At 41.7% G+C, this 25,889-nt stretch overlaps 1 protein-coding gene across 4 annotated transcripts in view; it reads right to left on the bottom strand.

The window, feature by feature from the left end:
- Nucleotides 1-17: 17 nt before the first annotated feature.
- The window catches only part of LOC129836020 (serum response factor-like), a 63,600-nt gene continuing 37,728 nt past the window's right edge, over nt 18-25,889 (bottom strand). The window contains exons 3-8 of one of the 4 annotated variants that reach the window (XM_055901758.1): nt 16,736-16,973; nt 7,219-7,380; nt 5,014-5,115; nt 4,635-4,763; nt 4,076-4,177; nt 18-2,640 (exon numbers count right to left, since the gene is read on the bottom strand). In XM_055901758.1, the coding sequence (XP_055757733.1) occupies nt 2,603-2,640; nt 4,076-4,177; nt 4,635-4,763; nt 5,014-5,115; nt 7,219-7,380; nt 16,736-16,973 (771 nt within the window). In that variant the 3' untranslated portion in view covers nt 18-2,602. Of the gene's footprint in view, nt 2,641-4,075; nt 4,178-4,592; nt 4,764-5,013; nt 5,116-7,218; nt 7,381-16,735; nt 16,974-25,889 lie in introns of all 4 variants that reach the window. The other 3 variants (XM_055901756.1, XM_055901757.1, XM_055901755.1) reach the window with 3 other exon arrangements.

Consider the following 25,889-nt stretch of genomic DNA (forward strand, 5'->3'; position numbering starts at 1 on the left):
CAAATTGACAAAATGCATTCAAGGTTTAATTTGTTTTTATTACAAAAGTTTTGTACATATGGTGACGTTTAGATTCAAAAGTACGGAAACAAAACAACCATTTATATTTGACCATGACTGCGCTTCCATTTATTCATGATCTCCTTTTAAAAGTAAAAATAATTTTTTTGAGATCCATTAGAAGGATCTGAGATAACAAATGTCAACTTCTAACCCACAAGACTTTGGCCGGGATTCCATCCAAAACCTCAATTATAGCGCACTTGACATTAAAGAATTTACAATTGAGCGGTCAATCTGAACAGCTGATCTTGAATGCGGTCTCCGCAACCTTGCCTTTAAAAGACGCAATGTCTACAAACACGATCGGCTTGAATCTCGGCCTTTTGATTGCAAATTCCAAAAAAATAAAAGCATTGCATGAACTTGCTCAATACATTGTCAGCTCAGTCCATATATACACAAAAATATTCCACTGACTGGTGAAACAATTTCCTGGGATGGGAGAAATACATGAGTTTAATGTACAGTAAAAGCTAAAGTCCAAGGCTCTTGTAAAATAAACAGACGTTTCAATTCCGTTCATGAGAACGTAAACCCACAACTATGAAAAAGAGGCCCTGTGGTAGGGAAAAAAATGGTGCTCTCACTATCCCCAATCCACCTTGGTAAAGTGGGTCCTAACTGGGTCAAATACCATTATTTCTCCAAATAAATACTATGAAGTGACACTTGATGGATATAAGGGTTTCCTTTAAAACTTGTAGTGGGTTAACAGTAACTTTTCGAAGTACCCTTAAAACCTCACTATTCTTCATGAACACAGTTAAACGAAAAAGCCAGTATAGCATGTTTAAATGGTTCAGAGGCAATATGACATTGTATAGATGTATTGGTTGATTGATCAACCATGTTATAACCAGACCTGGGTTCATATACATAAGTTGTGCTTGATTGAGCCTGCCTGTTGTGATGGAACCAATATAAGTCTCAAAAGTGCAAACCCCACCTAGCATAATTAAGCATATTATATAATACACGAATCCAGGTATGGTTATAAGGAGACTAACAAACCCTTCATACATTACTGACACCTAGAGAAAATACCCTTTTTTATTTAAGCTAAATGAGAATAGCAGAACCATTTGAGTTCAGTGTTTCATCCTGGCATTATGTCTATTTCTTAACCGACACAGGAGCTTGCTAGTGCCCTGCTTACAACTGCCCAGACTAGCGAAAATAACTTTCAGTAACCTACATGGCCCTACAGGCACCAGTAGACGCAGTCCTTCAGCACTGTGACTGGCAAGGTGTGAAGAGGTCACTGTGGCTCACTCTGGAAAGATGTCACCCTTGTCAGTCAGTTGTTTGGCACACGCTGGCTTGTGGCTTATATTTCACAACGCAGGATCATTCGCTTATCCAGCCGACTCAATTTAAATAATTAAATTATACATTTTTACCAGAATATATTTTACGCTTCAGAATATATGATCTAGTAAGGTTAGTTAGCCAACTATAAGAAATAGCCCTCAGAACAGCCTCGATTTTTCAGGTCATGGACTCTACATGGTGTCGAAAGCGTTCCACAGGGATGCTGGCCCATGTTGACTCCAATGCTTCCCGCAGTTGGATCAAGTTGGCTGGATGTCCTTTGGGTGGTGGACTATTATTGAAACACACGCGAACTGTTGCACCTGAAAAACCCAGCAGTTCTTAACACAAACTGGTGCGCCTGCCACCTACTACCATACCCCGTTCAAAGGCACTTAAATCTTTTCTCTTGCCCATTCACCCTCAATGGCACACACACAATCCATGCATCAATTGTATCAAGACTTAAAATCTTTCTTTAACATGTCTCCTCACCTTCATCTACACTGATTGGAGTGGATGTGACATCATTAAGGGATCATAGCTTTCACCTGGATTCCCCTGGTCAGTGTATGTCATGAAAGAGCGGGTGTACATAGTGTATAAATAATTAATTTATTCTATATGCAAATGACTTGCATATACAAAACAACTATATGCCATCGCACAAACAGGCCGAAAATACAATTTGATTCAATTAAAAAATAATTATGTACATTTACAAATGTCTTTATAACCTCAAAGCCACCTTACCCTTCCCATTTATAAATCCCACGTTTGCACACATACATATATATATACACACACAAACATTCACACACGTGAATGTCTCTTTGGCTGACGTGTGGAGCTGCAGCACCTGCATCATGTGCACTTGACAAATAATTACAGACCCCCACCCCCCCAAAAAATAATACTAAAGACAAGGTATTCCAAAAGGAGGATTTAGTGAATATCTCAATTCCTTTCTATGCTTTAGTGAATGAATACATACGCATTTTCAAACATCGACTCACATACAAAGCTTACCGACGCACATACCCTTCCATGCGTGTGCATACTTACAGAATTGTAATGTAAATGCGACACACAGAGCTGTAAAATGAAATGCTGATGAAAGGCATCAATAAATAGATGTCTGGCCAGTTTCCCTGAGGCTCAGTGTGTCTGTCAGTCGTTCTTAGTGTTCTGTGTGGTGTCCAGGTTGACCACCTGCAGCTCTGTCAGGTTACTGCTGCTGCTGCTCAACTGCTGACCAATCACCATCTGCAACACAGCACATCAACATCAGCATGCGCCACTGCAGACCAATCAAAGGTCAAAGAGAATTAAAGTGACATTGAGAAAGAAGAGGGAACATAACTCTATGCTCAGCATGGGTCCACCACAGACAGAACAATGAGCCGGATGTATAAATCTGAAGCATTCGGTTGGCATTTCCACTCAGCACCAAATATGGGGATGAGAGGAAGCCGAGTGGCCGCCAGGGGGAGAAAATGGATTTTGCCCGACATTCTACGAATTTTCTCATCGATGAAACGGTTGATATCAATACAGTTTTCTGTTCCCAAAACTGGAATATGTTATGAACAGTTTTGTAGACTTTACCCTTTGCCAAAGTTCATTTGAAATGTCATTGTTTAGGAGTGCAAGGGCGAATTGAGTTATTGGACACGTGCACTTGACAGAGTAGGCGTTCCCCCACGGAAATATGCAATTACATGCCAGAACGAGGCAATAGGATCTCACTAGCTCATGCTTGGCTCTGCCCACCTCCTTGCTTGTTCTGCCCACTATGATGAATTTGCTAAATTGCCAGACAATACACCTGCCTAACAGGGTTGGGGTCAATTCCATTTCAATTCCAGGCAATTCAGGAAGTAAACCAAATTCAAAATGCTCCTAATTGAAAAGCATTGAAGAGAATTTGAATGTTTGTGTACTTCCTGAATTGACTGGAATTGAGCCCAACCTGCTACCTAAGCACAAAATTATTGACATTAAATTGATTAACTGAAATCCTCTCTTTTTGATCCTCTCTTTTTCTAAAAGCATCACTTTGCATGAGTTTGGTCATTTGTGTTATTATAGTGTACTGTAGCTATTGTACTCCAACTAAGGCTCTGTGAAACACAATGGTTTATATTCTGTTCCTAAACTTTAGTCATTCACTCACATAAAAAGCCAATCTATTTAAATCTCAATCTTGCCTGACTTTGAATGACTTTCTCAATAAAAAAATAAAAAGTCTTCCAAAGAACATATATCTTTCAATAATGTTCCGTGCAGTGTTGTCCAAACATTATTTTTTATTTTATTTAATGTTTGTTTAACTAGGCAAGTCAGTTAAGAATAAGTTCTTATTTTACAATGACAGCCTACCCCAGGCCAAACCCTCCCCTAACCCTGACGACACTGGGCCAATTGTGCGCCGCCCTATGGGACTCCCGATCACAGCCTGTTGTGATACAGCCCGGGATCGAACCAGGGTCTGTGACGCCGCTAGCACTGAGATGCAGTGCCTTAGACTGCTGCACCACTCTGGAGCCCCAAATGTCATAGGAGTAGATCATCCACATACACTAACAGTACAGGAGGCAGACCAAACCCTACCCCTCCACAGTGATAAACAGTGCTCTGTCCGGATGCATTAGTGCAGGTCAGTGGCATGCTGGTTGCAGAGAGAATATGAGAGTTTCACTTGTAAAATGTAGGTCTTGCCGTACTGGGTGTAGCTGCACTGCAGAAACAGGGATCTGCATGGTGCCTGAGGGTGCCGTAAGGAATACCTGAGGGACAGCACCTAGCCAGAGAGAGACGGACACATACAAACATGAAGAACACAGCCCTCTCATCTAAACTAACATTTTACCACTGAATATACACAGAGACTACGTGCATGCTGTGTAGGCTATACCACCCCACTTTGGGGTCGGGGTCAAACCCACTAGCCTGTCATAGTCAACCTCCCGACTACGTAGCTATATTCATACCAGACCTGGGTTCAAACAGTATGCGTTTTCATCCTTTGAGCATTTGATTAAGCCTGCCTGGAATGCCAGATAGGGTAGGTTGCAATTTTTGGAGCATTTCATAGCATTTCAAGCTCAATACACCCAGCTAAAAAAAAATTGAAAGAAAAAAATACTAATTGAACGGAGGTCTGAATCATACATCAATCAACCTCCCCCATTAACCCACAGCCAGTGTAGTCTCACCTGTGTCCCAGCGTAGCCTACTGTAGTCAAGCGTGGTCTCACCTGTGTCCTGGCCCTGTCCGTGGGACACCTGCATGGCCGAGGGGCTGGAGGCGTACATCACTGTGTGGGGGCTGGTGTACATCATGTGCCCCGCCATGGACGTGGGCACAGACGACGTGACAATGGTCGCTGGGGGAGTGGGGAAAAGATATTAGTGTATGAGACAAAGTGAGAAGTTTAAAAGAGACATTGCCCACCAGATGGCACTGTATCACTGAGGGAAAAGTCAATTCTGTTCAACTAAAGTTGACCCCTCAGTATTGTAGACTACAACCTTCCACCCACTCAGTTCACTCAAGAGAGATAAGTTAGACTCTGGATAGAGCTTATCACACATAACCAGGGTTGTACAGCCCTGTGTCAGACAGAGGAGAGTTACCAGAGGAGACAGTCGAGGTCTGGGAGATCTCCGAGCTGCTGTCGTTGGTGTGTGAGGTGGGGTGCACCTGGATGGCCTGCAGCTGCTGGGTCATCCCTCCCCCTGGAGGGGAACAGGCAACACAAAACAGCTGATCACTCACCTGTACACTATTATAATCTTACTGTCAGAACTCTTATAAATGGTAGGAATATTAGTTTGCCCCATACAGTTTTGGACATGGTTTCATACACCTACGTACAGTCAACTAAAGTTCATGCCTGCCTCATGCCTGTTATTCCTAGTACAGTCGTGGCGAAAAGTTTTGAGAATGACACAAATATACATTTTCACAAAGTCTGCTGCCTCAGTTTGTATGATGGCAATGTGCATATACTCCAGAATGTTATGAAGAGTGATCAGATGAATTGCAATTAATTGCAAAGTCCCTCTTTGCCATGCAAATGAGCTGAATCCCCAAAAAACATTTCCACTGCATTTCAGCCCTGCCACAAAAGGACCAGCTGACATCATGTCAGTGATTCTCTCGTTAACACGGGTGTGAGTGTTGACGAGGACAAGGCTAGAGATCACTCTGTCATGCTGATTGAGTTCAAATAACAGACTGGAAGCTTCAAAAGGAGGGTGGTGCTTGGAATCATTGTTCTTCCTCTGTCAACCATGGTTACCTGCAAGGAAACATGCGCCGTCATCATTGCTTTGCACAAAATGAGCTTCACAGGCAAGGATATTGCTGCCAGTAAATCAACCATTTATCGGATCATCAAGAACTTCAAGGAGAGAGGTTCAATTGTTGTGAAGAAGGCTTCAGGGCACCCAAGAAAGTCCAGCAAGCGCCAGGACCGTCTCCTAAAGTTGATTCAGCTGCGGGATCGGGGCACCACCAGTACAGAGCTTGCTCAGGAATGGCAGCAGGCAGGTATGAGTGCATCTGCACGCACAGTGAGGCAAAGACTTTTGGAGGATGGCCTGGTGTCAAGAAGGGCAGCAAAGAAGACACTTCTCTCCAGGAAAAACATCAGGGACAGACTGATATTCTGCTAAATGTACAGGGATTGGACTGCTGAGGACTGGGGTAAAGTCATTTTCTCTGATGAATCCCCTTTCCGATTGTTTGGGGCATCCGGAAAAAAGCTTGTCCGGAGAAGACAAGGTGAGTGCTACCATCAGTCCTGTGTCATGCCAACAGTAAAGCATCCTGAGACCATTCATGTGTGGGGTTGCTTCTCAGCCAAGGGAGTGGGCTCACTCACAATTTTGCCTAAGAACACAGAATGGAATAAAGAATAGTACCAACACATCCTCAGAGAGCAACTTCTCCCATCCATCTGGGAACAGTTTGGTGACAAACAATGCCTTTTCCAGCATGATGGAGCACCTTGCCATAAGGCAAAAGTGATAACTAAGTGGCTCGGGGAACAAAACATTGATATTTTGGGTCCATGGCCAGGAAACTCCCCAGACCTTAATCCCATTGAGAACTTATGGTCAAGCCTCAAGAGGCAGGTGGACAAACAAAACCCACAAACTCTGACAAACTCCAAGCATTTATTATGCAAGAATGGGCTGCCATCAGTCAGGATGTGGCCCAGAAGTTAATTGACAGCATGCCAGGGCAGATTGCAGAGGTCTTGAAAAGAAGGGTCAACACTGCAAATATTGACTCTTTGCATCAACTTCATGTAATTGTATATAAAAGCCTTTGACACTTATGAAATGCTTGTAATTATACTTCAGTATTCCACAGTAACATCTGACAAAAATATTTAAAGACACTGAAGCAGCAAACTTTATGGAAATTAATATTTGTGTCATTCTCAAAACGTTTGGCCACGACTGCACATCCCCCTCTGCAGCCACAGACAGACAAGTTTCCCTCTTTTTTTCCCGGAGCACAAATCAGACCATGACTAACTACATCCACACCACTAAAACATTGAATACCAGTTCTTTATGGAAATATGTAGCAAGGCCTATACCCAATAACATTTCAAATCAAATGTGTTTTATAAAGCCCACAAGACACCGACCTTATCATCCTGCGAATCTCAAAAAACACAACTGGGGGCAGGGACTTCTGTTACAGAGCTCCGGGATGCCCGCTTACCCATTAATATAGGAAGGGGAAAACTTGTCTCTGTCGACCTACAGACAAAATAGTCTCTCAACAGACACAGACTAGTCTCTTGCTCCCGACAGACTGACCTAGGGAGACTGCAGCGGGGAATCGGAAGACGGCCTGCTGGCCCTGCTGTGTCAGTTGTGATGCAGTGAGCTTCTGGCCCCGCTGTCCCGGGATGGCCAGGGAGTGCTGGTGCAGCTGGCTGAGCGGAATGGTGGGGGTGCCGGGAGGGAGAGGAGTGCCTGCTGCAGGAGGGGGAAAAAGGATGAGTGAGTGAGTGAGTGAGTGAGTTGATTCAGCCTGCTGTCATAATGGGAGAGAAAGGGAGCGGGAGAGAAAGATCTTCTACCTCGGTACCCAGAACAACATCTCTGCGCTACTCAGTTGGTTAGCCACACTATCACTACAAGCAGACATCACAACAAGGGTAATACTTTAGAATGTCAGTGATTGCACCACTACATTAACTTAAAAAAAAAAAAAAAATTATTTCAATCAAACTAAGACTTCTTAAGCTTTAAGGTGGTTATTACCCTGTATTACATGGCTGTAACAGCAGCTACCATTTCATGCCTTAAAATGATGTCCATTTTTACTAGTAGACCTGGACCTCCTGTACTAATTTGATCTCGTTTAATATCAATATTCCAGTCAGAGCAATACAATTATTTATGGCAACGCAAATATACGCTAAGACCCCGTTCGGAAAAAAATATTATTGAGGAATCACGATAGCCATCTTAAATTACACAGATTTCAAAATGCAAAACATGTACAAATGCCTTCCTTGTGGTTGGTGGGCTACCTACAGATGTTTTATTTTATTTAACTAGGCAAGTCAGTTAAGAACAAATTCTTATTTACAATGACTGTGCCACTTGGGAGCCCCAGATCCAGATAGATAGCAAATCCTATTACAAGGGGCACATCTGGCTCCAAAACACTCCATCTGAGCAGGGGCTCCATGAATTAAAAAGAAATGATAATTTCAGAATTGAACTGCCTAATCTTCACTGAATATTCATGACCAATTATAGGCAGAGACCAGCAGCAGACTAGGGGATGGCCATTGTGTTGGACCTCCTAATTATTCCTCTCCTACAATGAAAATCAAAGGCATGAGCACATTGGATGTAGCTGTTTCCTTCGTGGATACTGGGGCTTTGTAATTCATGTCAAATATAACCAAGCTGAAAGGGTTTCCTGGAGATGTGAAACGCGGCAAAATATAAACAGCTGTTTAAGTGGAGACCAAGTCACGCTACTGCCACGAACCACCTCGACGTCGTGGCAAGATGATTCAAATTGAAATCATGTTGACGGACCAGATCTGGGTTCAAATACATGCTTAATCAAGTATTTGTATTTGAATATTTGAGCTTTTTTTTCTTCAAATTATATATATTTTTTCAATAATAACCAAATCAACAAATACGATTTGAAGTATTTGAAAGTATTTAAATAATTTCAAATACTATTATAAACTATTTTCAAATACTTTACAAATACCCTAGAACCAAACAGGTCTGCTAGGCACAAACTTGAATGTTGTGAAAATTCTGTGCAACTTCCAGCTCGCGTTTACTGTGAACACTGAGGCTGTACCCACGCCAGCGTTGTAAGCACTTGTCCCATTAGTTCATCACAAAAATGTAGGATTAGCTGATAACTACGAAACAAGCATTCTGGATAATAGAGAATCTAGAACTATTTATTGAGCAGCATTTTGATATGCTCGAAAAAGAAACGGATACATCGAAGCGAACAAGAGAAGACCTTTCCTCGAGTTCTGATGGAGCGAAACGGGAGGGAAGCCGCCGTCTAAGATTCAAAATGTAACATCGGAGAGGGTCGTTTTTATAACTATGTCTCCAGAAGATAGAGCATTGCTTACAAGTATGAGCGAACAGTTAAAAAACGGGTTATATTACCTGGGCTACTGGGGGAGGTTGAGGTCTTTTAAACAGGAATGGATTACAGTAATAAAATGGAAGAAAATATGAGCGGAAAATAAGACATTGAAAACTACCGTGGACTCCCTAGGCTACGGTATGAAAATAAAACAATGAAAGCCGAATTACTTGATCTAACGTGCAGAAGTATGAAAAAAGATATTGTTATAATGGGAATAAAGGAGGATGAAAACGAAAAATATCAGTCAACGGAAGAAAAAGTAAAAGTGTTCATGAAACGTAATCTCAAAATGATGGACGAACAGGAGGAAACAATTGATTTTCAAAAGGGCACATCGTTTCGGTGGCAGAGCAGAGGGAAGGTCCCGTCCGATCGTAGTTATGCTAACCCACTACAAAATGAAAATTGCCTTGTTACAACAGGGTAGGGAATTGAATTACACCCCATTCTCTATTCATTAACAATTTCCCCATGAAATAGTGCAGACGACGTGCCCTGTACCCCAATTTCAAAAGGCTCCAAGCAGAGAAATTCGTCTAGTGGTCGATAAATTATGTAAACAACCAAATGTTCAAGGACTCGAAGATTACAACGTGGCTGTGAGTGATAGCTACCTTCTGTTGTTGAAGTAGTCCCAATACATATTTACACTGCATTACACAGTACAAATATGGATTCATTTGTTTTTTACCCAAAACAGTTTTCATTAACAACTTAATTTTTTATGTTTATTCATGCAGTATGGAAACGTGGACTATGTGGACTTCAAATAAAGTTGGATTTATGGTAATGCATGCAGAATGGGTATGATGAACTTAGCCTTTTTCTATTTAGGCAATATGGAATTTTGGACTATATGTACGTAATATCCGGTTTAGATTTAGGGGAAGGGGGATGCGAAGATGGGTAAGGATGACCTTTTTTCTTTATGAATTTGTATTTTTTTAATTTGAAGATTATACATTAGAAATACCAAGGTTGTTTTTTTAGTTTGATATGATACATGGCCTAATTGTAGAGGTTGGGTATACTATGACTTAAAAGCTGTTATATATAGGGCGTTGGGCCAGTAACCGAAAATTTGCTGGATCGAATCCCCGAGGTAAAGGTAAGGTAAAAGGTAAAAATCTGTCGTTCTGACCTGAGCAAGGCAGTTAGCCCACTGTTCCCCGGGCGCTGAAGACGTGGATGTCAATTATGGCAGCCCCCCGCACCTCTCTGATTCAGAGGGGTTGGGCTAAATGCGGAAGACACATTTCAGTTGAATGCATTTAGTTGTACAACTGGCTAGGTAGACCCCCTTTCCTTTCCCTTTTATATAGTGCGGCCCTTGTTCGACGATGTGAATCGGAACGATTCGCTTTTAAGATAAAACGTAATAAATATGAATAGATTTATTATAGGGCTAGGACAAAGGATTATATAATGAAAAACCTGCCTAGGTTCTTTATTGGAATAGGCCTATATGATCCTAGAATAATTGGTGTTATTACCCTTTTACATTTAAAAAATACATCTCAATGTAAAAAATGTAAATGATGATTGTTCGGATACACACCAGCAAATAGATTAGGTATTGTCAACAGGGTTGTTGTCTCTAGTGTGTGGCGGGCTGGTTAACACTGGGATAAACGGATTAAAGTTAACGGTAGCACATTACAATAACTGGCTTATGGATGCACTTCTGTAAGTGAGAGAAAGGTATATTATATATTTCTATATAAGCTATTAATGCTACCTTTTATATTCTTGATCCTAATGTTATAGGCCTAGGTGTAAAACAGCCGAGGTGATAGAGCAACGACCCTGGAATAAAAACTAAATGTGTATGGGTTGGTTTTACAGGTTTACTCACTCTGGATTGTCAGTACTGCATGTGTTCTTGGCTATCGTGCCATGGCTGTGTCAGAGTCGATTGTAAGTTAAACTTGGGTATTCCTTTATGGGCAGTGTGATGCCTAAGACGTATTTTTACTTGCAGTCATTAGCGCCCATTAGAATCTATGTTCCTTTTTCCTTCAACCTTTTTTTTGTCGGAATACAACAGGATATAATGAGGACTACATGAAATATGTCTTGCATGTAATGAACATTAAAAAAAAGGACTGGTCTTGTGATATTATTTAGGTGTTTTCTCTTCATTTTTACAAAAATGTGTCCCCCGAAGAGGATTGGGTTAGTAGTATTATTATTTTTAAAGTTAGTTTTAACTGTAGGCTATTGTGGTTATTTGATCATAATGTAGGCCTACCAGAGTGGCCTACCATTAAAAAAAACTATGGATAAAATGAATCCCATAACATTTTAACACGGAAAAAGCTGTTCTATCATTCAGCCTACAGTAGCAGCCAATGTGTGGTGTTAAATGTATACCTACATTCCATGAGACTTTTGAAGAAAAAAACAAACATACAGGTCTTGACATTAACCTGTTTATCTACTTGTCCTTCAGACAAGGAGGTGACTGAAAATGTTGTTGTTTGATGCAAGAAACCACTTTACAAAATAAAATGCATTATTGTTCCCATAACATTATTACAGAGAATCAAACAAATTATGCTACCCTCTGCATATTGGCTACTTAGCTTATTCAAACCCATCTCAAAATACAACACTAATACTACACACAGTAAGACAAAAACAGATGAAATATATTTCACAGCGGTTTACATGGGACAATGATTCCCTACACCATACTTGCTTGTTTTGTCACATAAACTGAAATTAGGCCAATATTTGAATTTTAGCAACCAGGAAATGGCAAAGCGATTTCTCCATATTCCACCTTTAAAACAGTTAGAGTTTAATGGCTGTGACAAAACAGAGGATGGATCAACAACACTGTAGTTACTCCACAATAGTAACCTAAATGACAGATTGTAAAGAAGGAAACCTGTACAGAATAAAAAATATTCCAAAACATGCATCCTGTTTGCAATAAGGCACTAAAGTAAAACTGCAAAAAATTTGGCAAAGAAATTCACTTTATGTTATGTTGGGGGAAAATCCAATACAACACGTCACTGAGTGCCACTCTTAATACTTTCAAGCATGGCAGCGGCTGCATCATTGTCATCGGCAAGGACTAGGGAGTTTTTCCAGAATAAAAATAAATGGAGCTAGAGCTAAGCACAGGCAAAATCGTAGAGGAAAACCTGGTTTAGTCGATTTTCCAACAGATACTGCAAGACAAATGCACCTTTCAGCAGGACAGTAACCTAAAACATGGCCAAATATACACAAGTTGCTGACCAAGATGACATTGAATGTTCCTGAGTGGCCTGGTAACAGTTTTGGCCTAAATCAGCTTTCAGATCTATGGCAAGACTTAAATGGCCGTCTAACAACGATCAACAACTAACTTCACAGAGCTTGAAGAATGTTGTAAATAATGACGTGCAAATACTGTACAACTCAGGTGTGCAAAGCTAAGAGAATTACCCAGATTCACAGCTGTAATCGCTGAAAAAGGCAATACATTAGTATTGACTCAGGGGTGTGAATACTTATGTAAATGAGATATTTCTGTATTTCATTTTAAATAAATTAGCAAAATAATTCAAAAAACATGTTTTAACTTTGTCATTATGTGGTAGTGTGTGTAGATGGGCGAGAAACAACATAAATTAAATCCATTTATGAATTCAGGCTGTAACACAAAATGTGGAATACGTCAAGGGGTATGAATACTTTCTGAAGGTGATCATTTATTTCTAGGAGCTGATCCATTGTCAAAATTGAATGTTAAGGTAACATTTGAATGGATCCAAGAGCAGTGCCGCCTTTCTTTCGATCCTATCAGTATCGACATATGCTCTATCCACGCACTTACTGAAGGTTCTCCCTATGTGATGTTTTGGGAAACGCATGTGATTTTTGCGGCCTTCATAGAAACGATGCATCGTTAAAACACTCGTAACCTTAAGTTCCATCGCTATCGTGAAAACGGGCCCTGGCTATTAATTCATTGACATGGCTATTTGCATTTATGCAAAACATATGGATTCTCCCTTTAAAGAGGGGAGGGTGTGAATATCAATAGAGAGCATTTTCGCTAAACCCAATTTGCCTAACCTGCCATGTTAATTCTAACCTGCTGCGTATGTTCTCCGAACCCGTTTTTAGGGAATCTCATCCACGGATGTTTATTTTTGTTCTGGTCCGGACCAAATCTGAACCAATCCTAGATGTCTATGTTTGGTTCAGACTTGGTCTCGTCCGGACTGGACCAAATCTGAACCAATCATAGACATCCATGTTTGGACAGTACAAGTTTGGACAGCACAGTAGAATAGTGGTTATAACTCTCCATGGGGACCCCAGGCAGTTCCATGTAATTGATCTATTCCAGAGATAGTTGACAAGTTGAATCAGGTGTACTAAATCCTCAAGTTCTTGAATAGCTAGTTCAGAGTAACAAAAAAAAAATGAAACGATTAGGGTCCCCGAGGAGAAGTTTGAGAACCACTGCAGTAGAGCACAGCAGAGTGCAGTACATTACAGTAAAAACATTTAGAAAGGCCTCCCAAGTGGTGCAGTGGTCTAACAGGCTGACCATACCGCTCGCGTCGCGTGCAAAATACATTTTGAAATCTATGTTATTCAATTATTGCACCCACACTGCTCGCGCGCGCCAACGAGTGTCTGCGTTGCCAAGGGCTAAAATAGAAATCAGTTCTATTTCTGACGCAGATCGCGCTGCAAGTCCTGCCTCTCTCATCTCCTCAGTGGTTTATAGAAGCAGGTACCCACGTGCCATCTCCTCATTGGTTATACCTACGTGGGTGACTGAAAGACGAACGAGGTCAGTGGTGGTAATGCACCTAATTTATGAAAGTTGCCAATTGCAATATAAAGTCAAGAGAAGAAAAAGCCTGGAAGGATTAGAGATAACTAGAAACTATTTGGTTGACCTTTTTATGTGTGAATTAGTTGGCGGAGGACCTTTGTGCATTTCAGGTAAAATAACAACTCAATGTTTATATCCCAGGACAAATTAGCTAGCAACAGCAAGCTAGCTAAATAGGACAAATTAGCTAGCAAGTGCAAGCTAACTACCTAAATTGCCATAGATGTTTAATCCTTTTTGACCGGTCCTCAAATTAATATAATTGGTTCAGAGTTTGTTTTTATATTTTAACCTGCGTGTCGTGATCGCGTTTGGTGTGGGGGGACAAAATACATTTATGCACAATGGCGCACGCACGCAGCCGGTTTGGGTTCCGTGTTAGGCACTGCATCGCAGTGCTAGCTGTGCCACCAGAGATCCTGGTTCGAGTCCAGGCTCTGTCACAGCCAGCCGCATGGGGAGACCCATGGGGCAGTGCACAATTGGCCCAGCGTCATCCGGGTTAGAGGGTTTGGCAGGGATGTTCTTGTCCCATCGTGCAATAGCGACTCCTGTGGCGGGCCGGGCACAATGCACGCTGACACAATCGCCAGGTGTACGGTGTTTCCTCCGACAAATTGCGGCTGGCTTCCGGGTTAAGCGAGAAGTGTGTCAAGAAGCAGTGCTGCTTGGCTGGGTTGTGTTTTGGAGGACGCACCGCTCTCGACCTTTGCCGCTCCTGAGTCCGTACGGGAGTTGCAGCAATGGGACAATTGGATCCCACGAAATTGGGGAGAAAACGGGGTATTAAAAAATACATTTAGAGAAAGTATTTAACATTCATTCAGAACTGAAAATTAACCCAATATCAACATCCGGAAAATACGTATTTTCAACGTTCGTTAAAATACATTTTAATTCACCTTTCATTCAGAACCTAAAATGAACCAAACTTTAACATTTGGAAAATAAAACACACCCGTTGCTGACAGATGTATAACATCGAGCACACAGCCATGCAGTAGAATAGCCCGCACTGAGGAGTTCAGTGACTTTCAATGTGGCACCATCATAGGATGCCACCTTTCCAACAAGTCAGTTTGCAAAATGTATGCCCTGCTAGAGCTGTCTCGGTCAACTGTAAAGTGCTGTTATTGTGAAGTGGAAACGTCTAGGACCAACAATGCCTCAATCGTGAAGTGGTAGGCAACACAAGCTGACAAAATGGGAACGCCGAGTGCTGAAGCGCAGAAAAATTGTCTGTCCTCGGTTGCAACACTCACTACCGAGTCACAAACTGCCTCTGGAAGTAACGTCAGCACAAGAACTGTTCGTCGGGCGCTTCATGAAATGGGTTTTCGTGGCCGAGCAGCTGCACACGAGCCTACAAATCACCATGCATAATGCAAAGCGTCGGCTGGAGTGGTGTAAAGCTCGCCGCCATTGGACTCTGGAACAGTGGAAACGCGTTCTGGAGTGATGAATCACACTTCACCATCTGGCAGTCCAACAGACAAATCTGGGAAGGCTTTTCCACATTAATAGTGGAAAGCCTTCCCAGAAAAGTGGAGGCTATCTAGCCAGTTTGACTGTATCATGCCGGAGTAGCTTGATGAGCAATGCCTATTCCATGTTTTATAAGTTAAGTGTTTGGTGTTGACTATAAACTTTACTTAGCTAGCGAAGCATTATGGAAGAATGTACTATAGCTAGCTAGGCTATATTGTCAACATTGAGTTGTGGTTGGTGCACGATCTATACAACTATAGTACAGTTTCGTTGGCTTGTAACTACTGGCTAGCAGCCAAGGACGTTCGCTAGCTTATTTGTTTGTGCTCTGATTTAGTTTACACAGATGACTTCAGCCATATGAAAAACCTTCCATTGCAAAATATACCTAGCTATCTAGTCTCCTTTGCTTGTAGCTTGCTTCTCTTCTACTGGTGTTAGCTAGCTACAGCTGCTATTAGCTAGCTGCGGCTGTTGTGCAGCAACCGAGTTGTTGGTCCCGGTTTTAGAACTCTGAGATCCGGCTGAAAATATGTTAGCATTGTCAGAAATGCTACAAAAAAGTGACACATTGTTGGTCTGAAATGTCCACGAGAGCGAAAAATTATAAATTTAATACAAACTGTTGAACCTACAAACGTATTCAGTCAAAATGGATCCAAGTCTAATTGTCACCTTATGGATGCTGTAGCCTCGTTTTAATCCGACTTCTAGAATTTGTACTAGGTTTGATGACCCTAATTCTATCGACCCTGTCAAAAATCTGGTATAGTGATTCTCAGTAATGGCAGGACGGATCATGACGAGAGGCGGAGAATTTGTTGTGTACCTCCAATCAAGTCGATTTTGGAAATTTTCTCGACATGGTGTCATATTGGCTTAGATATGATGGTAGGGAGATTTGAATTTAACATTGAGCTTCAACCAATGCATATACCATTGTTGGGGCGATAAGGTATCCCGCTTTACGTCGTGGCTAAGAACAGCCCTTAGCTGTGGTATAATTAAGCAATGAGGCATGAGGGGGTGTGGTATATGGTCAACACGCACAACGCATGGCAGAGTTCCTGCACAGCCCTTAGCCATGGTATATAGGCCAAACCCCCGAGGTTCCTTATTGCTATTATAAACTGGTTACCAAGGTAATTAAAACAGTGAAAATAAATGTTTTGTCATACCCGTGGTATACGTCTGATATACCACAGCTGTCAGCCAATCAGCATTCAGGGCTCGAATCACCCAGTTTATAATTGCCAATATGCCACACCCACTCAGGCCTTAATTGCTTAATTATATTATAGTAAAGTATAGCATAGCATAAAGGCCAGTGTCTCTCCTGCTGTAGGTACCTGACATGAAGGTAAAGCCGCTGGGCAGCTGCATGACCTGCCCTCCGGAGGCACCGGTGGTCTTGAGGACTGTGCCGTTGACGTTGCTGCTAGCGGAGATGGGTGCCAGGTAGTTGGTGATGGGGAAGGAGGGCCCGCTGCTAACCTGCATGGTGGTGGATGTGGTGGGGGCCGTAGGTGCGTGGGTACTGGTGGTGCCCGGGAGGCTGGCCACTGTAAACGCAGGCTTTAGCTGGTCCTGGGGAAGGACGAACAATATGCATTATGAGTGTGGCTGTCAAAATAGCAAGATTCATGCATTCAGACAGATTTGATTATTTTGGGGGATTTTTGGGCTCTTATCCGCTGGACTAAAAACAACTTATTGACTTACAAATCATGTCATGTTGAGTGAGTCACATAAAAAGTTTATTCCACAAACCTTACCCCAAGGCAGCACCATTCACTAGAGCCAGTGGGGTAGAGAGGATGTTCATAACCAAGCAATTACCATTGGTTTACTCTCAGCAGGTAGCTAGTTTCCTCCATATACATGTACAGTGCATTCAGAAAGTATTTCAGACCCCTTCCATTTTTCCAGATTTTGTTACGTTACAGCCTTATTCTAAAATGGATTAAATCAATTTCCCCCTCAATCTATACACAATACCCCATTATGACAAAGCGAAAACAGGTTTTCTGAAATGTTTGCAAATGTATGAAAAATTAAATACAGAAATACCTTATTGACATAAGTATTCAAACTCTTTGCTATTAGACTCGAAATTGAGCTCAGGTGCATCCTGTTTCCATTGATCATCCTTGATGTTTCAACAACTTGATTGGAGTCAACCTGTGGTAAATTCAATTGTTTGGGACACGATTTGGAAAGGCACACACCTGTCTATATAAGGAACCACAGTTGACAGTGCATGTCAGAGCAAAAACCAAGCCATGAGGTCGAAGGAATTGTCCGTGGAGCTGCGAGACAGGATTGTGTCGAGGCACAGATCTGGAGAAGGTCCCCAAGAACACAGTGGCCTGCATCATTCTTAAATGGAAGAATTTTGGAAACACCAAGACTCTTCCTAGAGCTGGCCTTCCATCCAAAATGATAAATCGGGTGAGAAGGGCCTTGGTCAAGGAGGTGACCAACCCAATGGTCACTCGGACAGAGCTCCAGGGTTCCTCTGTGGAGATGGGAGCATCTTCCAGAAGGACAACCATCTCTGCAGCACTCCACCAAATCAGGCCTTTATGGTAGAGTGGCCAGACGGAAGCCACTTCTCAGTAAAAGGCACGACAGCCCGCTTGGAGTTTGCCAAAAGGCACCTAAAGGACTCAGACTATGAGAAACAAGATTCTCTGTTCTGACAAAACCAAGATTGAACATTTTGGCCTGAATGCCAAGCGTCACATCTAGAGGAAACCCTACGGTGAAGCATGGTGGTGGCAGCATCATGCTGTGGGGATGTTTCAGCTGCAGGGGCTGGGAGACTAGTTAGGATCGAGGGAAAGATGAACGGAGCAAAGTACAGAGAGATCCTTGATGAAAACCTGTTCCAAAGTGCTCAAGACCTCAGACTGGGGCGAAAGTTCAACTTCCAACAGGACAACGACCCTAAGCACACAGCAAAGACGACTCAGGATTGGCTTCGGGACAAGTCTCCGAATGTCCTTGAGTGGCCCAGCCAGAGCCCGGACTTGAACATCTCTGGAGTGACCTGAAAAAAGCTGTGCAGCAATGCTCCTCATCCAACCTGACAGAGCTTGAGAGGATCTGCAGAGATGGGAACTCCCAAAATACAGGTGTTCCATGGTTGTAGCCATACCCAAGAAGACTCAAGGCTGTAATCGCTGCCAAAAGGTGATTAAACAAAGTACTGAGTAAAGGCTCTGAATACTTAAGTAAATGCGATATTTTAGTTTTTATTTGTAATACATTTGCAAAAAATTCAAAAACTGTTTTTGCTTTGTTATTATGGGGTATTGTGTGTCAATTGATGAGAGATGAAAAACTTTTTAATACATTTTAGAAAATGGCTGTAACGTAACAATGTGGAAAAAGGGGTCTGAATACTTTCTGAACGGACTGTACACACACACACACACACACACACACACACACACACACACACACACACACACACACACACAGTCCAAAGTTTGGACACACCTACTTATTTTCTTTATTTTTACTATTTTGTACATTGTAGAATAATAGTGAATACATAACAATTATGAAATAACACATATGGACTCATGTAGTAAACCCCCCAAAAAGTTTTAAACAAATCAAAATATATTTCATATGTGATTCTTCAAAGTAGCCACCCTTTGCCTTGATGACAGCTTTGCACACTCTTGGCATTCTCTCAACCAGCTTCATGAGATAGTCACCTGGAATGCATTTCAATTAACAGGTGTGCCTTGTTAAAAGTTCATTTGTGGAAATTCTTTCCTTCTTAATGCGTTTGAGCCAATCAGTTGTGTTGTGACAAGGTAGGGGTGGTATACAGAAGATGGCCCTATTTGGTAAAAGACCAAGTCCATATTATGGCAAGAACATTTCAAATAAGCAAAGAGAAACGACAGTTACTTTAAGACATGAAGGTCAGTCAATTTGGAACATTTCAATTACTTTGAAAGTTTCTTAAAGTGCAGTTGCAAAAACCATCAAGCACTATGATGAAACTGGCTCTCATAAGGACCGCCACAGGAAAGAAAAACCCAGAGTTACCTCTGCTGCAGAGGACCAGCCTCAGAAATTGCAGCCCAAATAAATGCTTCAGAGTTCAGTAAGACATCTCAACATCAAATGTTCAGAGGAGACTGTGTGAATCAGGCCTTCATGGCCGAATTGCTGTAAAGAAACCACTACTAAAGGACATCAATAAGAAGAAGAGACCTGCTTGGGCCAAGAAACACGAGCAATGGACATTAGACCGGTGGAAATCTGTCCTTTGGTCTGATGAGTCCAAATGTGAGATTTTTGGTTCTAACCACTGTGTCTTTATGAGAATAACTGAACGGATGATCTCCTCATGTGTGGTTCCCACTGTGAAGCATTGGGGAGGAGGTGTGATGGTGTAGGGATGCTTTGCTGGTGACACAGTCAGTGATTTATTTAGAATTCAAAGCACACGTAACCAGCATGGCTACCACAGCATTCTGCAGTGATACGCCATCCCATCTGGTTCGCACTTAGCGGGACTATCATTTGTATTTCAACAGGAAAATGAGGCTGTGTAAGGGATATTTGACCAAGAAGGAGAGTGATGGAGTATATAAACATCCCCACAGCATGTCCGGTTTGTAGAAAGTTTTGCAAATGTATAAAAATAAAAAACTGATATTACATTTACATAAGTATTCAGACCTTTTATTCAGTACGTGGTTGGAGTAAAATCTTAGAAATTGTTGCACGTTGCATTTATATTTCTGTTCAGTGTAATTGTTTCCAAAGAAGTCATCTTAGTTAGTTCCCTTGGCAGTTCTACCCTCCGGCCTGGAGAGGCAATGTTGTGCATGTTGGCTGCTGAGGTGAACTATCAACAACAGAGAGAAGTAGCCTTGGAGGAGCCAGAACAGTCCATAGGGCAGAGCCCATCTTCTGTTTCTGTAGCTTGAGGCAGCTAAATGTACAAGTACACCCTCTGCACGCTAGTATACAGGGCAGAGAGAGAGACATAGCTTGGGTTGCAAAGGGTCGGAAACTCTCCGGGAAATTTCCGGGAATTTTCCCAGGACTTTTGGGAATTTTACTTAAAATCATTTTTTTTTTTAAAGTTAGCTTATAACAGTGAACCTTTTTTTGTGGGATACACATAAGGCAATTCTAGGTCTTGTGGCATAATTTGGTTAAACTATCCCCAATTCAATGGAATTGCAACTGTCTGCATTCAGTGCATTCTTCCATCACATGTACAGCTGATTCTCAAGATCTTCCACACTAATGAGATGCTATTGAGCCCACACTACTACACTGTCTGAGCCAAGGACTACATGCTTTCTGGTAAGTTTTGATGACAATACTGGGTGGGGTCAATATATTTTATATGACATACATTATTTTTTGTTAACAAGTAAATAGTAGCCTACAGCAAAATGTGTTTAAATCATTTCTAACTTGTTAACAATTTCTGCTAGTTAGTTTTTGCTACCATGTGGGTTTTAGCTTGCTTGAGCCTCCTAACTGAGTGTTAATTCACCTGTTTCCATACATGTTTCATTTTAAAACATTTATCTTACAAAGGAGTTGTTTAATCTAACTGCTTAACTATTTATCTGTACATGGAATTTGATGTGTTTTTTTTTCTTCTACTCTTTACAGGAAAATGCCGTGGGCACTATCTGATGTGTGGAGACATTTCACTGCAGCTAATGTAGAAGGAAAAGCTGTGCACATTTGCAAATACTGTGCCAAATCATATGAAGAATGCAACAAAGATGCATAATCATCTAGCCAAGTGCATAGAGTTCCCTCAGCGCTCACAACAAGCAATCTCTGACAAAAGTCCATCTACTTCTATTCGAGGTGAAAATGATGAATCAGACACCTTATCGATAGCAACAGCTCATGGTCCTCCTGGAATCAGATGTTTTTTTGACTCAATGGAGGAACGTAGCCAGAGAATTGCTGATGAATGTCTTGCTCGAGCTGTGTATGCAACTGGTTCACCTCTGATGCTCACAGGCAATGTGTATTGGAAGAGATTTCTGAATGTTCTTTGCCCAGCATACACCCCTCCAACCAGACATGCTTTATCTACTCATTTGCTGGATGCAGAGTTCAACAGAATTCAAGTGAAGGTCCAGCAAATCATTGAGAAAGCAGACTGTATTGCAATCATCTCTGATGGGTGGTCGAATGTTCGTGGGCAAGGAATAATTAACTGCATCATCTCCACCCCTCAACCATTATTCTACAGGAGAACAGACACAAGGGACAACAGACACACCGGTCTCTACATTGCAAACGAGCTGAATGCAGTCATCAATGACCTTGGGCCACAGAAGGTATTTGCACTTGTGACAGACAATGCTTCGAACATGAAGGCTGCTTGGTCTAAAGTGGAGGAGTCCTACCCTCACATCACACCCATTGGTTGTGCTGCTCAAGCATTGAATCTGCTCTTCAAGTATATCATGGTCTGAAAACAATGGATACGCTCTACAAGAGAGCCAAGGAAGTGGTTTGGTATGTGAAGGGTCATCAAGTTATAGCAGCAATCTACCTCAACAAGCAAAGTCAGAAGAATACGAGCACCACATTGAAGCTGCCCAGCAACACCCATTGGGGTGGTGTTGTCATCATGTTTGACAGTCTCCTGGAGGGGAAGGAGTCTCTCAAAGATATGGTCATATCACAGTCTGCCGATATGGACAGTCCCATCAAGAGGATCCTCCTGGATGATGTATTTTGGGAGAGAGTGGTAAGCAGCCTGAAACCTATAGCAGTAGCCATTGCACAGATTGAGGGAGACAATGCCATCCTGTCTGATGTTCAGACTCTGCTTGCAGATGTAAGAGAATAAATCTGTACTGCGCTGCCCACTTCACTGTTGCTCCAAGCAGAGGAAACTGCAGTTCTGAAATACATCAAAAAGCGTGAAGACTTGTGCCTGAAGCCCATACGGACCGCAGCGTACTTGTTGGACCCCAAGTATGCTGGCAAGAGCATCCTGTCTGGTGCAGAGGTCAACAAGGCCTATGGTGTCATCACTACTGTGTCTCGCCACCTTGGCCTGAATGAGGGCAAGGTTCTTGGCAGTCTGGCGAAGTACTCTTCCAAGCAAGGACTTTGGGATGGAGATGCAATATGGCAGTCGTGCCAACATATCTCATCAGCCACCTGATGGAAGGGACTTTGTGGATCTGAGGCTCTTTCCCCTGTTGCCTCCATCATCCTCCAAGTCACACCAACATCAGCCGCCTCAGAGCGCAACTGGTCCTTGTTTGGGAACACACACACACACACACCAAAGCACGCAACAGGCTGACCAATACAAGGGTTGAAAAAATGGTGGCCATCCGGGCAAATTTGAGGCGAGCCATCCTCAACAAGGTTGGAAAGTGACAGTGAAGATGAGGCCTCAGAGTCTGATGTTCAGAAGGTGGACATTGAGGAGGTCCAGGGAGAAGACATGGAAGCCTGAGAGGAAGACAACCAAAGCCTCAGTTTCTAGACTATCATTTTACAGATGTATGTTGAAAACGTTTTGGGGAAATGCGATGGATCATTGGGGATCATTCAATATTCCCTTTTGTTGTTCAGTGAAATCATCCCATGTGAAGAGTCAACTCATTTAATTAATGTTAATTCGTAACTAAATAGTTTTTTTTATTTTTTTTTATTTTTTTACTTCTATTGGAAGGATTTAATCATTTGCAATTATGTCCACTTATGATAAGGTCAAATGTTTATGTCTGTCTCCATATGATAAATATACTCAATGCAAAAAACAACATTTAAATGGCATTAATATTAATTTGCATATATTTCTGTTAATTCCCATACATTCCTGTTAATTCCTATGGAAAGTTTCAACCTCTGAATATTCCCCAAAATGTGCAACCCTAGACATAGCTTATTTCAAGCTGGGTTTGCTCCTACGGTGCCTTCAGAAAGTAGGCACCGTAGGAGCGCACTGGAGCAGGTTTTCATCAAGGATCTCTGTACTATTCTCCGTTCATCTTTCATCCTGACTCGTCTCCCTGTCCCTGCTGCTGAAAAATATCCCCACAGCCTAATGCTGCCGCCACCATGCTTCACCGTAGGGATGGTGCCAGGTTTCCTCCAGACGTGACGCTTTGCATTCAGGCCTAAGAGTTCAAGCTTTGTTTCAGTCCTTTAGGTGCCTTTTGGAAAACTCCAAGCGGGCTGTCATGTTCCTTTTACTGAGGAGTGGCTACCGTCTGACCACTCTACCATAAAAGGCGTGATTGGTGGAGTGTTGCACATATGGTTGTCCTTCTGGAAGGTTCTCCCATCTCCACAGAGGAACTCTGGAGCTCTGTCTGAGTGACCATCGGGTTCTTGGTCACCTCCCTGAGCAAGGCCCTTCTCACCCGATTGATCAGTTTGGACGGGCAGCCAGCTCTAGGAAGAGTATTGGTGGTTCGAAACTTCTTCCATTTAAGAATGATGCAGGCCACTGTGTTCTTGGGGACCTTCTCCAGATCTGTGCCTCGACACAATCCTGTCTCAAAGCTCTACGGACAATTCCTTCAACCTCATGGCTTGGTTTTTGCTCTGACATGCACTGTCAACTGTGGAACCCTATAGACAGGTGTGTGCCTTTCCAAATCGTGTCCAATCAAGTGAATTTACCACAGATGGACACCAAGTTGTAGAAACATCTCAAGGATGATCAATGTAAACACATTTTCAAAAAATCAGTTTTCACTTTGTCATTATGGGATATTGTGTGTAGATTGATGAGGAAAACATGTAATTTAATCCATTTTAGAAAAAGGTAACAAAATGTTGAAAGTCAAGTGGTCTGAACACTTTCCGAATGCACTTTATGCTTGAAAATATGGAGAGAGGTACTCAGTAATGCGTTGCATTGGATTTGCCCCAAACATAACACTTTGTATTCAGGACAAAAAGTGAATTGCTTTGCCACAGTTTTTGTAATATTACTTTAGTGCCTTGTAGCAAACAGGATTGTTTTTGGAATATTTTTATTCTGTACAGGCTTCCTTCAATTAGGTTAGTATTGTGGAGTAACTACAATGTTGTTGATCCATTCTCAGTTTTCTCCTATCACAGCCATTAAACTCCAACTCCAACTGGCCAAATGTTTTAAAGTTGGCCTCGTGGTGAAATCCCTATGTGGTTGCCTTCCTCTACGGCAACTGAGTTAGGAAGGACGCCTGTCACTTTGTAGTGACTGGGTGTATTGATACACCATCCAAAGTGTAATTAACAACTTCACCATGCTCAAAGAGATATTCAATGTATTCTTTCTTTGTTTTTACCCATCTACAAATAGATGTCCTTCTTTGTGAGGCATTGGAAAACCTCCCAGGTCTTTGTGGTTAAATCTGTGTTTGAAATTCACTGCTCGACTGAGGGACCTTACAGATCATGTGTGTGGTACGGATATGAGGTAGTCATTCAAAAAATCATGTTAAACACTATTTCATTAAACACTATTTATGTGACTTGTTACGCAAATCTTTACTCCTGTACTTATTTAGGCTTGCCATAACAAACGGGTTGAAGACTCAAGACATTTCAGCTTTTCATTTTTATTCATTTGTAAAAGAAATTTTTTAAAAATGTTTAAATCCACTTTGACATTACGGGGTGGTGTGTTCAGGGTTGGGTAAGTTACTTTCTAAATGTAATCCGTTACAGTTACCTGTCCAAAATTGTAAATCAGTAACGTAATCTTGATTACATTCAGTTATTTTTTAGATTACTTTCCCCTTAAGTGGCATTAGAAGAAGACAAAAATGTTACCAATTGAACAACATCTATTGCAGGATAAATCAATGTTAAAGTTTACATAGCTGGCCATATATGGATGTAAAATGTTACTTTATGGGTTGGTTATGTAGGCTTCTTCTAACCCATCACTCTACTACATATAATAATAATACAATTCAATTATATCTTTACATTAAAAACCAAAGTCTATCAGAATTCCAGTCACGCCAATAAATGTTATACCCCTTGATCTTCAAGAATAGGACTTGGAAATATGAAAGTATAGATTAGCCAAATTGTTTTACCTGAGCTTATTACCTAACTTATTAGCCAGCCCTACTCTGTTGTTTATGATTTTGTTGTCATGGATGACAGATTGGGCTCATTGATTCGAGTTGAAAAATAAATGCTGCGCTCATGGAATGGCATGCTTTGAACACTACTGAAAAGTGTTATTTACATGTGAAAAATGAATGACAAATTCGGCATTTGCTACAGGCCTATTGTTTACCTTTTTGTTGGCGACACTTTAATACATTGATAATATGCAGTTGTTTAAAGGGCCAATCCACAGATGAAACAATAATAACGAAATGGTCGACCCGCCTCTGTTTTGGTAAAAAGCTGAGGGATGGGCCTGGAGAAAACGCTACCACTAAGATTAATAGACAGAGCTAAAGATGCAAGGACTGACCGTCCGCGATATCAAAATTATTGTTTTAACCATGTTATGAG

Source organism: Salvelinus fontinalis, chromosome 37 (genome assembly GCF_029448725.1).
Source record: "Salvelinus fontinalis isolate EN_2023a chromosome 37, ASM2944872v1, whole genome shotgun sequence".
In the NCBI taxonomy this organism is placed as follows: domain Eukaryota; kingdom Metazoa; phylum Chordata; class Actinopteri; order Salmoniformes; family Salmonidae; genus Salvelinus; species Salvelinus fontinalis.